Source organism: Cervus elaphus, chromosome 33 (genome assembly GCF_910594005.1).
Source record: "Cervus elaphus chromosome 33, mCerEla1.1, whole genome shotgun sequence".
Lineage (NCBI taxonomy): Eukaryota > Metazoa > Chordata > Mammalia > Artiodactyla > Cervidae > Cervus > Cervus elaphus.
The window spans coordinates 58,328,032-58,343,202 of NC_057847.1; the positions used below are offsets into that span (position 1 = coordinate 58,328,032).

Sequence of the window (15,171 nt, forward strand, 5' to 3'; positions counted from 1 at the left end):
TCTCAGAAAATTGTAAAACACAAATGGATTAAAAATATTTCAAAGTATAGTTAACAAACTGGTCAATTAATGAAAAAATTCTTTTCCAAATGCAGTAAAACATTTTGCATTTTACACTATTACTGTCTGTAAGAAGAGGGGGCATAAAAGGTGCTGGGGTCTATACAGAGTGCAGAGCTTTAAAGTTAGGAATGTCACACAAATGCAGTCATGTTTGTGCACCAAAAGAATGAAATTTACAAAATTAATCAAAAAAATTTGCAAGTGACTTTTAATTTTTGAATTTTTATCACTGTATGAAAGTATAGTTTTATAAATCTGATGCACAAATGCAATCATAGTTTTAATTTTTATTGAATGAGATTTGTGGGGTACCTAGTGGAGGTGATGGAATTCCAGCTGAGCTATTTCAAATCCTGAAAGATGATGCTGTGAAAGTGCTATACTCAATATGCCAGCAAATTTGGAAAACTCAGCAGTGGCCACAGGACTGGAAAAGGTCTGTTTTCATTCCAATCCCAAAGAAAGGCAATCCCAAAGAATGCTCAGACTACCACACAATTGCACTCATCTCACATGCTAGTAAAGTAATGCTCAAAATTCTCCAAGCCAGGCTTCAGCAATACGTGAACCAAGAACTTCCAGATGTTCAAGGTGGTTTTAGAAAAGGCAGAGGAACCAGAGATCAAATTGCCAACATCTGCTGGATCATCGAAAAAGCAAGAGAGTTCCAGAAAAACATGTATTTCTGCTTTATTGACTACGCCAAAGCCTTTGACTGTGTGGATCACAATAAACTGTGGAAAATTCTGAAAGATGGGAATACCAGACCACCTGACCCAAGTCTTGAGAAACCTGTATGCAGGTCAGGAAGCAACAGTTAGAACTGGAATGGAGCAATAGACTGGTTCCAAATCGTGAAAGGTGTACCTCAAGGCTGTATCTTGTCACCCTGCTTGTTTAACTTACATGCAGAGTAAATCATGAGAAACCCTGGGCTGGATGAAGCACAATGAAGAGCGCCAGGAGAAATATCAATAACCTCAGATATGCAGATGGCACCACCCTTATGGCAGAAGGTGAAGAAGAAGTAAGGAGCCTCTTGATGAAACTGAAAGAGGAGAGTGAAAAAGTTGGCTTAAAGCTCAACATTCAGAAAACTAAGATCATGAAATCTGGTCCCATCACCTCATGGGAAATAGATGGGGAAACAATGGAAGCAGTGTCAGACTTTATTTTTGGGGGGCTTCAAAATCACTGCAGATGGTGATTGCAGCCATGAAATTAAAAGACGCTTACTCCTTGGAAGCAAAGTTATGACCAACCTAGATAGCATATTAAAAAGCAGAGACATTACTTTGTCAACAAAGGTTCGTCTAGTCAAGGCTATGGTTTTTCCAGTGGTCATGTATGGATGTGAGAGTTGGACTGTGAAGAAAGCTGAGTACCGAAGAGTTGATGTTTTTGAACTATGGTGTTGGAGAAGACTCTTGAGAGTCCCTTGGACTGCAAGGAGATCCAACCAGTCCATCCTAAAGGAGATCAGTCCTGGGTGTTCATCGGAAGGACTGATGCTGAAGCTGAAGCTGAAACTCCAATACTTTGGCCACCTCATGCAACGAGTTGACTCATTGGAAAAGACCGTGATGCTGAGGGGGATTGGGGGCAGGAGGAGAAGGGGACAACAGAGGATGTGATGGCTGGATGGCATCACTGACTCGATGGGCATGGGTTTGGGTAGACTCCGGGAGTTGGTGATGGACAGGGAGGCCTGGCGTGCTGCGATTCATGGGGTCGCAAAGAGTCGGACATGACTGAGAGACTGAACTGAACTGAACTGAACTGAAAACATGCATGGCAATATGCACAAGATTTCTAAGGCTTCTTTAATCCCTTTATGCCATATTTTCCCCCTACATGTAGAAAGAAAAGGGTATATTAAAAGATTTTTCTTTCTGAATGTCTCCATCATCATGGTTAATAATGGCAGCCTAGCATATAAGAGGAGAAATTAAATTTCAAATTGCTTTAAGGTTCAGCTTTGAATTTCACTTTGATCAGAAGTGTCACGTGACCTTTAAATTTGATGAAAAGAGGAAGGAGATATTAATCTCATTTTATTTTGAAGTCCTCTCAAAGTAGGTGACTCTAAGCCACAGTTCCACAAAATGACATGAGTAGTCCACATATGGATCATCGTTACAGTGAAAGACAATACCTAAGATTTTAATACACCTTCAGCATTTTATATCTGATTTCAGTTCTTTTTGTAAAATCACTCCAGTACTTCAGAGCTCTTATTATTTTGAACAGTTTAACTATGTATCTTATATTTATGTTTTATTGTAAAAACTGTTCTTTTTTAAGGATTATATTTTCCCTTATATATGCAAAACTTATTTTGATAGCCTGAAAATATTTATTGTGTATAATATAGTAATAGAGGCTACATTATAGTCTTTACAAAAAGGCAAATTCTCCCTGTTACAGAAAATTACAATTGAAATATAGAATCTTGTAAGTATACAATTAGGGGCTTCCTAAGTACCTCAGTGGTAAAGAATCCACCTGGCCATGCAAAAGACGTGGGTTTGATCTCTGGGTCGGGAAGATCCCCTGGAGAAGGAAATGGCAACCCACTCCAGAATTCTTGCCTGGGAATTCCCATAGACAGAAGAGCCTGGTGGGCTATGGTCCATGGTCCATAGGGTTGCAAAAAGCCAGACAGGACTTAGTGACTTAATGACAGACTATATCTGGAGAATCCCTTGGACAGAGGAGCATGGCAGGCTATGGTCCATAGGGTCGCAAAGAGTCAGACACAACTGAAGCAACTTAGCACTATAATTGTACACTCAGTTAACAATAAGTTAACTGTTCACGCATTTCATATACTAGCATTCAGATAAGAATTAGTTATCCAAAACAAAACTCCGCTCAGTTACTTTCAGGTAGTGTTAAGAACTTCTACCAATATCATTTAACCTTTTGAACAGTCTTGCTGGGCATGCATATTATTATTCCTATCCTTTTTTTTTTTTTAATGATTCAACAGTGTTTGATATAAGAACAAATATTTCCTAGAATGTGATTTGTGAATTACTTGCATCAGGCTCAGTTTGTTAAAATGCAGATTTCTGGCCACAACTCCAAGCTGCTTAATGAAAAGCTCTGGTATATGGGCCTCCAGAATTTCAACTTTCATTTTTCTATTTGATAATCATTAGTCTAATGTGTAACATAGAGGAAAGAATCAGATTAGGAAAATGACATAACAATAAACAGTCTTTCTTTTTAATGTCACTGGCCTTGGAGAAAAGGGGAGAAATCAAAAAGACTGTTAAATCAATATCCCTATACCAGGCAGCTACTGACTTTAAAAAACTGTGAACGGAATATCTTCATACTATAATGTGAAAGGGATAAATGATTGTTCAAATAAATAAGAATCTATCTGACTTTATATCTGCCTATACATTCATGATCCAACGATACTTTCATGAATTTTAGATTTCATGAATCTAAAATTCGTGAAAGTATTTAAAAAGTTAAATAATTCAGAGTGGTATAAAAAGAAACTGATTTTCATTGTTTTACAGTAAAGGACAGTGGGGGAAAATGTAGAATAAATTTTAAAGGAATGATAAACATGTTTATAGTGCTAGAGAAAAAGAAAATGATTTCTTGGGAGGGCCATGCAGGGCTAATTCAAAGACTATTATCCAAAGATGAATAGCAGAAAACAGTAGATTGCAATAGTACAGACTAAAGATGACTAGGGCATGGACCATGGATTTTTCCTGAGGAAAATGACAAATAGACAGATGCCAGAAATTATTATAGTCAGCATGATTATGCAAATAATTCAATAGGAATTCAACAGGAAATTTTGATGATCCACACACATTTTAGTTCTTAAATGATCTGCCATTAATGGCTTTGATTATTGTAGTCTACTTAGAGAATGAAGATTTACGAATTTCTATAAAGATGGTAAAAATACTTGGTCTTAAATCAGTCATTGGAAGAACTTGTGGAGCAGCAAATGCCTAACATAATTTTTCAAGGTAGGCAATGAGAATAATGACTTCTATTTGATTTAATATCTCAGAAAGGATTATTTTTTAAGACTGGAACAAATGTAGATGAATGGAACATATTTTATCTTTGGCCATAAAACATTATTTTATAAGGAGTATAGGGGAAATTGCAAGGTGATCATCAATTGATTGAGAAACAGAATTACTAAAATTAATTATTTCTCTGGCACAGTCTTTGAGACTTATTTCCAATATGTAACAAAGAAAATATTCCTTGAAAATTAAGAATCTATGTGTACCTTCTCAAAACAGGAGAGGAGCATCATGACCACTAGCAAGTGATATAATTTATCTAATATAAATAGTGGATGCCAAGCTATGGATAAAATAGAAAATTAGTCAATATTGTTAGCAAATACCACCTGTACTATTTAAATAATTTCAAATTTTTGAATAAAATATTACAGCATTCTTATCCTCTTTGTTTAAAAATCCCTCTCTTCCCTTTTGGAGTTCTAAAGGCATATTTTTAATAATTTTCTAAAATACATAAAACACATGATGTCATATCAGAACATCTGATCAATTAGCATTTACTTCAGTTCCTAAGAAATTCCATTTTTTTTTTTCTTCTAAGCATCTCAGTGTAATGATGAGCCCTGGAGGTTCTTACCTCTGGTAACATAAAATGTATCTCAGATCATTTCTCTTATTTAACATGAACCCTGATTTAGATTGCTGTTTTTATTGTTGTTTCTTAATCTGCAGAGGTAATGTAAGGAGCAACTTTGATATTTTAATCAATATTTCAACATGATTGCACAAAGCACCTTTGTACACATCACTTGTATAATAAAACTACCAAATAATCAGAATTATTTTTTCATTGGAGCATGGAAAATATCTTCAGTGGTCAATCAGAAAGATTTGACACATGTAAAGTAACATAAAAAGGAATTTTGCAATGATTAGAATTCATTCTAACAACATGTTTGCAAAATCTGCCTAAACAGCTCTGCCTAATTATCTTTGGACTCTATCAAGAATTAGAAACTGAAGAACTGGAACAATTTTCTAAATTATTCATCCATAAAACCACAGCTAAGGAAGAAAAGGAATTACTTTTTAATAGCAATGATTTTATTGGTTGTTCACTTGATTATACTTGTTTGAAATATGCTCATTTCATTACCTCACTTCATAATATAGACAGAGTCAGAACTGGCCTTAAACTTATTTATCTATTTTAATGATTTATTTGTATTATAGTATATAATAAATATAATATATGTGAAATATATGTTAATTTTTATAAAAGTTCTGAACAAAAATTTGGATAATGCATGAAAAAATGACAAAATAGTAATTATAATGATATTAATTTCCATTTAAATCACGCTCTGTATGTAATATTATTAATCAAATAACTATATTCTTGAATACTAACATTATTGTCAATTATGCTGAAGTTGAATATTTCCTTTTGTGAACAAAATAATGCTTTTGTGAAAAAAAATTTTTATAATTTGAGTTTGTCAGTATGATAATTTTATGAGCTCTTGCCTGTGTTTTAGGACACCAAATACTGTCTTCACAAATACCACAAAAAATTCACATGGCATCATAGAAGCCTAGTTCTAAAACAGGTTCAGCTATCTGAATTGGCTATGACAGAATTGGCAGAGACCTAGAAATTGCAGTCATTTAGTTTGGCCACCATGCCCAAAGAGATCTACTTGGAATGACTCGAATCTGTTCTTTTGTTGTGTACAACTATTCTTGATATGGTAATATTTGGCAGTCATTTTAAATAAGAACTGAAGCCAATTTAAATGGTTTCTCTATGGATTTCCTCAGACAGATGCACAGAGGTATCTTGTGTTAGCCAGCAGACCTTGTTCAAACACAGCTAAAACCATTCTAGCATTCATTTTGATGCAATCAGCTAATTACATGGTTATGATTTATTTTTAAATGAAGAATTTTAATCAGATCTATTATTTTAATCCTCTGTTAAACTTCCCATCATAATGTCAAGTATGGGCAAGACAAATTCTCCGTTAATGTCCTGTATGGGCAAGACAAATTCTCTGAATGAAAATTTGGGCATATTCTCTTGATTTCATGGTAATAGAAGTATGATCTTACATGGGAAAGCACTATATTTCCTTATCTATGATTTAGAAGACTGAAAATTCTCCACTTTGAACTATGAGACATATGACCATTTGCTCTTTGGTAATTAGTTCCATTTTGGAGTTACAACCAGCAAAAATAAATCACAGAAATTTAATAAACAAGGATTTGCTTGACAGGCAAGCTCCATTTTTATAGTATCATAATTTTAAATATTTCTCAAATTAATTTCAATTCTTAATTAAAATTTCAGTTTTGTAAAATCTGCCAAATTTAAGTTTAACATAGAATAAAGAATAATGCATGTAAACTCAAATTTTAAAAAAGTATTTTAACAAGTGAAGTTCAATGAACGTTACCCTCAGCATACTGACAATATGTGGGAAATTAGCAGAAATCTCTATTTAGTATTCATAAACTATGATAGCTGGCTTCTCTTTCATTTCATTTGGTTGAAGTCACCACATTAGCCAACTTGTGCGTTTTGTTACTCATTGATTTGTTTTGTGTTGTTTTTATCTTTCCAGGTGCTCCACCAACTGGTCGGGCACACAGTGTGAGAGACCTGCCCCAAAGAGCAGCAAATCTGATCATATCAGCACAAGTAAGCTTCTCAGATTAATACCTTTGGTGTTCCACATAGAATAGAAATCATTGTTTTCTTCTTACACCACTATTGAGGGAATTGAGTCTTGGAAAACCTGCTTCATGGAATTTTGCCAGAGACCCACTTCAATCTAGGTGATTTTTGAAAGATGAAGCCCTGAGCTTCTACCTGGTGACAGGGTCGATCATTAGGTACTCTTTCAGGTTGTGAGGATTCATCTCAAACTTTGGCAGTTCTCAGAACACACATCTGCACTGCAAAAGATGCAAATATCACAATGGATGTGAGAATGCTACAGGAAAAAAAAAAAAATAATTTCATGTTTTAATTAAAGTGTATTATTCTTGAAGTACATTTCAAAGTGTTGTGGAAAAACAAACTTAACCAGTTAGTCTCAAAGTGATAAAGTATGTTAACAAGAAATGTTTAATAAGGATCCTAGTTGATTTATTGCTTCCTTATCTTTAAAGTACTGGTTTTGAAGTATAGTAAAATATAGTTCAATATTTTGCAAGTTTTTTCTGTGTGTAGCTGTAGCCTTAGGAGGTGTCTCTGATATGAAAATTCATCTATATCAACATTTTGTGTTTTCCATAGACACATTGGAAGACAGTATGTGTGTTGGAAGACTTCCTGTGTCTTCCAACATCTTTAAATGATTTTATAAAGATTTTCAAAATAAAACTCTGAAAGAAAAAGTTCTCAGTTCACACATATTAGCACTAATGAGTGAGAAAGTTTTGAGAAACCTGTAATAACTATCAAATAAGTAAATATATTCTTGAAGAGAAAAAAAAAACAGTATCTCTGATTTATGAACACTTACTTAGCAATTTTTTCTAGTACTTCACTGCTGGTATTAGTGCACATGAAAAAAAAAACTATGGAATTTGTGAAAAAGAGAAGATATTATCAAAATCAAAAGTGTATGATTTTTGTGGTTGTATGGCAGAAACCAACATAACATTGTAAATCAATTTTCCTCTGATTAAGGAATAAATTTTTTTAAAACAGTATATGATTTTGTACCTTAGACAAAGGTTCCCAGTGTTTGCTGATATATTTGTCTGTTGTGCCTGTCCCCAGATAATTTATCATTGCCTGAACTTCTTCCAATGACACTGTCCAAAGTTCCACCACTTAGAGATTAACTCAGGCTAATAGGGATGACTGTCTTTGAAAAATGACAACTAGGTCTAGAACAAATAACCTTAGAACTGAGTACAGAACAAATAACCTTAGAACTGAGTACTTTAATTTGGAGATGTGAGGTAAGTGATTCCAGTCAAGGAACATTTGGAGTTACCTTAGAATTTATGTGTTGTCTTAAGGAAGGGAAGGGAGAAGAACTTAGCAAAGATATGGACATGTAATTGTAGGAATAGGGCACCAGGATTTGATGAATGGGTTCATAAAATATAGTAGAGGTGGAAAAGCATACCTTGCCTAATTTAATATTTCAAAAGAAAAGCAAAAGAAAAAAAAATACTGTCTTCTCCCTCTTCCAGGGTCACACTAACATTATGACTAATAATTCTTGGGAAATACCAATTTATATGATTTTGTGAACTAGTTATAAGACTCAATCATCATCAGAAGCACTTTTTAATGAAAAGAAATGCATTTGATGTAGCAGGCTATAGAATACACTGAGGTAATAAACTGAGAATTAATGAAGATATAGTATTTCAGCCTTTTATGGTAATTTCTCAATTATGTAAGATAAATAAAAAATACTTTTTTATAGAGGTAAAACTGTTTTAAATATTGATAAAACTCTGAAAGGAAACCAAGTAGAACGTCAATTGAATTTTTAGTTTATATATAATGTCCATCTATAAGGGAAAAGTTTGGGTTCTGGAAGATGATTTTGAGGGGTATGCCAGGTGTATTTACTTGAAAGGTGATGTCTTCAACCACTTGTATCAGCAACAAGCTCCCTGATAAGAAAAATGTCTCCGATTACCTGCAGCAGCTCTAAAATGGGGACTATCACATGGAAGGAGGCGTCTCAAGTAGTCGTAACCCCTTTTTCAAGGATTCTGATGCTCGTTCTTCCATCACTGATTTAAAGTCATTAAATTTAATGGAGGTATCAATGCACATTGAAAGGACTATTAGCTATGCAAATGTCAAATTATCTCAGGTTTGAGCGAAGTTGACCAAATAATGACTCTATTAAAAGGTACTTATCATCAGACTTTTGCACTGAGAGAAACTTGCCTCAGTAACTCTGAAAAGAGAGAAAAGGTAGTTAAGCCGATCTTTCCTAAGGTAGGAGGGCTATTTTCATTCTGTCAGGTAAACTCCAGTGATTTTTGAATTGTTGTCAAATGTTCCCTGAACTTGGGCCGAAGTCATCTGTTCAATAAGATGGATGTTTTAGGAACATGTCTCCAACCTGCATTTCTAATCACAGTGAAGCATTCCATAATCGTTGGACCTTGGTACAGTCAGGAATACACTGCCTCTGTGCCCTCACTTGTGTCAGCTGGCATGGGGATTTACCTTTCTAATTGATGAACGACTTTCTTAATCAGCTCTGAGTAGTCATACTGAGGTTTTCTGGCCCTTGCTGTTTGAAATATCTAAAGATCAGCCTGTGGACTTAAGCAGATCTATTATTCTAGAACTTTGCTTAAGTTCCACTTGAAAAAGTTAGTCTGAAAACTCTTGTTTGGAAGAGTTTTAAATTAAGGATGATTAAATATTTTTTATATACTCCTATTTTAAACTTAACTGAAGTTTTAAAGGAGCGGATACTCAATGTTTGGATTAAGCTATTCATATCTGCTACAATTAAAGAGGATAAAAATATACACAGCATTTGTGGGACAGTAATACAGTGATGCTGTATTTTATTGTAGTGACAAGGAATGTGTGATATCTGTTAGGGAGTTATACTTATCTTCTGTTTTCCTACTTTATCTCTTTTAAACCATGATGTTTCAAAAAAAATATATGTTATACCAGAGAATTGTAAACTTGCAAATATAGAGATAAAAATTCTACAAAATAATGCATTTGTCCTAATTCTCCCAAAGCAAGTATTTATTGAGCCTCTACCAAGTGTCAAGTAATGTCTAGATCCCAAGGATGAATCAGTGCATAAAACAGACAGTGCCTCTTCTCATGAAGCTGAGAGGTGCTAGAGGGCAGGGAGCAGGGGAGAGTTAATTTAAAAAGAAAGCAAGGAAATAAGTAAACTTTTGGAAAATAATTGTGTGTCTTGATTGGACCTATTAAGGAAGTAAAAAAGGCACAGAAATAGAGAATATCAGAAGAGAACTAACATCAAGCGTGGTTTCTCTGAGGTGGTGATATTTAAACTGACTTGAATGATTAAAAAGGGGAGGAGAGACTAAGGGTATTTCAAACAATAGGAGTATCAGATACAAGAATCCTGAAGGGACTGAAACAAGACCAGTGTCCTGGCACAAAGGGGACCAGAGTGAGAATGGTGCAAAGTGAGGATGATTATAAAAGACCAAATGATAAGCATCCTCCTGGAAATCCCTGGAAGGATCAAATAAGTTTGGAACATGATTTTTTTTATGATTTTTAAAATTATATTTTATCAAAATGGTTAATAAATAGCATTCTAGTTATTATATATGTACATATACATATACACTCACATTTATGCATATATGTAAACACAAACTTGAGATCTGAATATATAGCAGCAAGTCAAAAGAGGTCATTGTAATGTTATAATTTATGCTTATATTTTTCTACTATAAGTTCAACCAATAAATCAAAGATTCTTTTCTTTAATCTTCATGAAGCCTTCTGGTTTCCCTCCTAACCTCTTGAAACAGCTGTCTTGTTTGTGAGATACTTCTTTTTGATCTCTTATAGTTAATTCATTTACTGCTCCATATACTCTGCTTGGCAATCCATAATTCTTTGACCTCAGTTTTCAACTCTTTGCCAGTTACTCCCAAATTTCTGTCTTCAATCCTGATTTCTCTCCTGAGTTTGAGACATGTATACCACTACACAATTGCTGTATCCATATCAATGTCGTCTCTGTCTATATCTGTATATCTGTATTCTACAGGAACCTGATGCTCGGTGTTTCCCAAAATAATCTCATTCCCTTCCCCAATCAGCCAGCCATTTTTATGCACCTTATTTTGCCTTCCTGTCTACACTGCTGGCCACAAAAATTTACCCAAGCAACACTTAGGCGTCACTCTTAACCTTCCTTCTAAATTGACTTAAACAATATATTGCATAGATGTTACTTCCTAAATTTTCTTCCACATCATAGGCTTGCACATCCCTTCCTAACATCCCTTTGCTTCTCTCTGTAGTCACAGCTCCGTCCACCACCCTCCACTCCACTCTCCAGTCAGACTGTTGTTCTTTAATCTTTTCTCCTCCAGGTCTTCACATTTCTCTCCCTAGATTAATTCAGTATCTCCTCCTCCACTCGACCTGCATTCTCTTTCATGGGAATAAAGAGGACTTCCATCAGGTTTCAGAGACATACCAACCCTCCTCTGCTATCCCAGATCTAGTTGGCTTCTGCTCCTCTGTGTTTGCAGAGCAATACATACTTTCACTAGGCTAGTGCATATCACTGTGCTAAATAAACACATGTGTTTGTCATCTTCCAGTGTACATCAAACAACACGAGAGGAGGGACATTTCTATCCCCAATGCAAAGTATAGTAAGTGTTGCGTGTGTGAGACATAGCAACACTTAAAAATATATTTGCTAAATGAGAACCAAATGGATAGTCCCTATGATATCCTAGGCACTGTGCTATCTACAAAACCCAGATAGATAGCTTATGCTCCCAAATTACAAATAAACTGCTCTCTATAATATGTTGTGAAAAGTGGAAAATAGAGCTATGCTTGGAGTGATACAGCAATATGTATTTTGAATTAGTCAGTAAACATGTATGAGCACTTTATAGTAGACACATTTCTATTTATATTACTGTGATGTATATGTTAATGATAACACTCATTTTATTAATGTGTAAATTTGGACAAAGATAAAAAAGTTGGCCCTAGCACATGGCGCTAGTGAGATGAGATTTGAACCCCACTCCAGTACCCTTGCCTGGAAAATCCCATGGACGGAGGAGCCTGGTAGGCTGCAGTCCATGGGGTCGCTAAGAGTCAGACATGACTGAGTGACTTCACTTTCACTTCTCATTTTCATGCATTGGAGAAAGAAATGGCAACCCACTCCAGTGTTCTTGCCTGGAGAATCCCAGGGATGGGGGAGCCTGGTGGGCTTCCGTCTATGGGGTCGCACCAGAGTCGGACACAACTGAAGTGACTTAGCAGTAGCAGCCTGGATATAAAATCTGCTATCTCAACTGTGATGCTGTACTGCCTCTTCCATGGAAGGGGTCTCTTCTCAGCATAACAATTTGATAATATAGTTCTTTCAAATGGAAAAGCGTTACATAATGGGGCTTCAGAACAACTTTGCAAAGAAAGACTGGCTCAGTTTTCTTTTTTTTAATTAATTTATTTATTTTAATTGGAGGCTAATTACTTTACAATATTATAGTGGTTTTTGCCATACATTAACATGAATCATTTTCTGTAAGAAAGTTGTTGAGATTTCCTTTTCACTCAGTAAGTACAGAGTATACTTTAAAAAAAAAATCTGTTTAGAACAGTCCACCAACAATATACTGTTAAAAACTCACCTGTAATAGACCTTGATTGTTATATGTTACAATATGATATTTACTCTCATGTACACTGCTTGGAAAAAATACTTCTTTTAATAAATACCTATATTATATTCTAAAAATATATGTAGTTGCCAGTTGTTTTCATGTATATAAACTATTTTACAAAAAAAAATAAGAGAAAAACTTGCCAAATTGCTACCCTGCATTATTTATTGACTATATTGAACATTATCGCAGTTACCTTGATAGGTTATATGAACATATTAGAACGCTAGGCTCTTAAACAGAGTGCTTGTAATGTAAGGGACTGGAAATGCCATCTGTCATGGGGAAAAGAAAAACGAAGGTCTTTTTAAATTTTTTTTCTAGCATGCATAATTAACAACATTTCTACTTAATAGGAATAAAAGAAACTATGTAGAACAAGTAAAATCTAATTTTCTAAATAATTTGCAATCTCTTGGAGGAGAAAGTAACTTTATGTACTTTAAAACCAATATTGGTAAGTATTTTAAACCTACAAATTTACCACGAATTTTAGCAGAAAAAAAAATGATGAAGTGAAGATATTTATAAAGTCATGATTAATCAGTTTAAGTCAGTTTATGAAGAAACCAAGCTGTTCACTGGTATTTAAAATTTGTGAACAAATGTTAATTACTATCCAAGGTGCCAGATTCTTCCATTAAATACTAATAATTACACGTGCATATAAAGTTCATTTTCCCCAATCCAAGAAGGTAATGCAATATCAACCTCACTCAATTATATAGTGCTGGTAACAATATAAAAAAATAAAATAAAATGAATATTACATTTCAAAAACTGACAAAAGAAAGAAAGCCACATTTTTCCTTGCATGAAAGAGAGAGTTAGTTATTTGATTATTTTAGACAAGCTATTTTTGAAGTTTCAAATTGAAAGATTATCTTATATATGTCCTTTCTTTAATAAAGAGTTTTTGGTATTTTAGTAAATGATCTCAAATATTCTGGGAAAGACTGAAGGCGGGAGAAGAAAGGGACAACAGAGGATCAGATGATTGGATGGTATCACCAACTCAATGGACTTGAGTTTGAGTAAACTCTGGGTGTTGGTGATGGACAGGGAGGCCTGGCGTGCTGCAGTCCATAGGGTCGCAAAGAGTTGGGCACGACTGAGCGATTGAACTGAACTGAACTGAACTGAACTGAAGCAGCTGCTTATTGTGCTTAATATCACCATTAATTTTTTATCACAGTATTGTACATGTATATGCATAGGACAATTCATATATTTAATAACTTTTAATGTTTTATTCCTGAACCATTCAAGATCATTACATTAAAATTTGACTAGTTTGGATGTTGCTTTGTTTCTCAGTTTAGACAATGATTAAGCCCGCTTGGCAGTTTCAGTCAGATGCTTTTCCCAAATAAGCAAAGGCTAATAGGCACTAGATATTTGTCTGTTGGAAATGTGAGTATTGGGTACTTGATAGAGCTACTTAATACTCTCCTGTTATTAGGCAATGCTTGCATTCCGTTTTCTTCCTGGCTAAGTGACATATGACCCTAGGTGTATCTTACTATGGATCACATCATCAGTAAAGTAGTATTGTCTTCTTTAGGAAAAAACAAAACGGATTGCTCTTCTTGCCAAAAAAAACTAAGACCCACTTTCTATGACCACTTTTGAGAATCTATTCCATAGAGCTTTTATTCCATTTTGAAAATGAGTGATACAACCTAAGCTCATTCTTGTAAATATATGGAAAAAAAAGGGAAAGTAGACATTTACAACGTAAGCCAAGCCACCAATTGCAACTATTCTGGAACTACAATTTGAGAAAGAGAATCCTCTTTGTTCCCCTACTTTGTAGAATCAAGCTAAAAGCCCTATGTGGTAGGTCTTCATGTCTCTATTTTTATGGGTGAAGAGCATGAGCCTCAAATTTTAAATAACTTTTCTAAGGTCTCAATTCAGGTGAGTTGTAAAACTATTATTTAGGCCTAGGTCTATCCTAATCCAACACTGTTGCCCCTTTTGACTTCTCAGGCTGCCATCTAACATGCCACATGTACTCATGGCCAGATATTTATACCTAAAGGAGAGAAAAAACAAAAGAAAACAAAACAAAACAAAAACTAATAATGGAAATATAGCCAGGCAAATTGTGGAAATGTGTATTCAGTCAAAGTTTATTTACTTATGTCTTTGCAAATAGATGTCTGGTGAGAATAAGACTCAGACTGACAAAGAAGTCAGTATTTCTAACCTCAGGTATTTAATTATAACATATAAATAAAAGATATCTAAATAAATGTTTCCAGTAGTTCAAATATTTAATAGGAAAATGACTTTGCAGTAACGTAGTGATGAACTAGGAATATAGATATGTGGTCTAAGCTTTATTGTTATTATGTCAATGGTCAAATGATTTAATGTAATAAAGTGTTATTATATCCATCTTGACTTTATTTTATGTGTTCATCTGCTCATTCATTTCTTTTTCCAGGAAGCATAGCCATCATTGTGCCTCTCGTCCTCTTGGTGACTTTGATAACCACCTTGGTAATTGGTTTAGTGCTTTGTAAAAGAAAAAGAAGGTAAGAGGCAGTATTCTAGACTAACAGTAAATAAATTACATTAATAGTTATAGAAACTGTGCTTTTTAAAAACTTCTTCAAATGTGATTTACTTATTCCAACTGCATAATTCTGTGTTTTCTGAACCATTT

The 15,171-nt window shown here is 34.4% G+C and overlaps 1 protein-coding gene across 1 annotated transcript in view; it reads left to right on the forward strand.

Annotated features, from left to right (window-relative positions):
- LRP1B (LDL receptor related protein 1B) overlaps nt 1-15,171 on the forward strand; it is a 2,070,284-nt gene that overhangs the window by 2,047,927 nt on the left and 7,186 nt on the right. The window contains exons 87-88 of the mRNA XM_043894665.1: nt 6,704-6,780; nt 14,950-15,040. Of these exons, the coding sequence (XP_043750600.1) occupies nt 6,704-6,780; nt 14,950-15,040 (168 nt within the window). The remainder of the gene's footprint in view (nt 1-6,703; nt 6,781-14,949; nt 15,041-15,171) is intronic.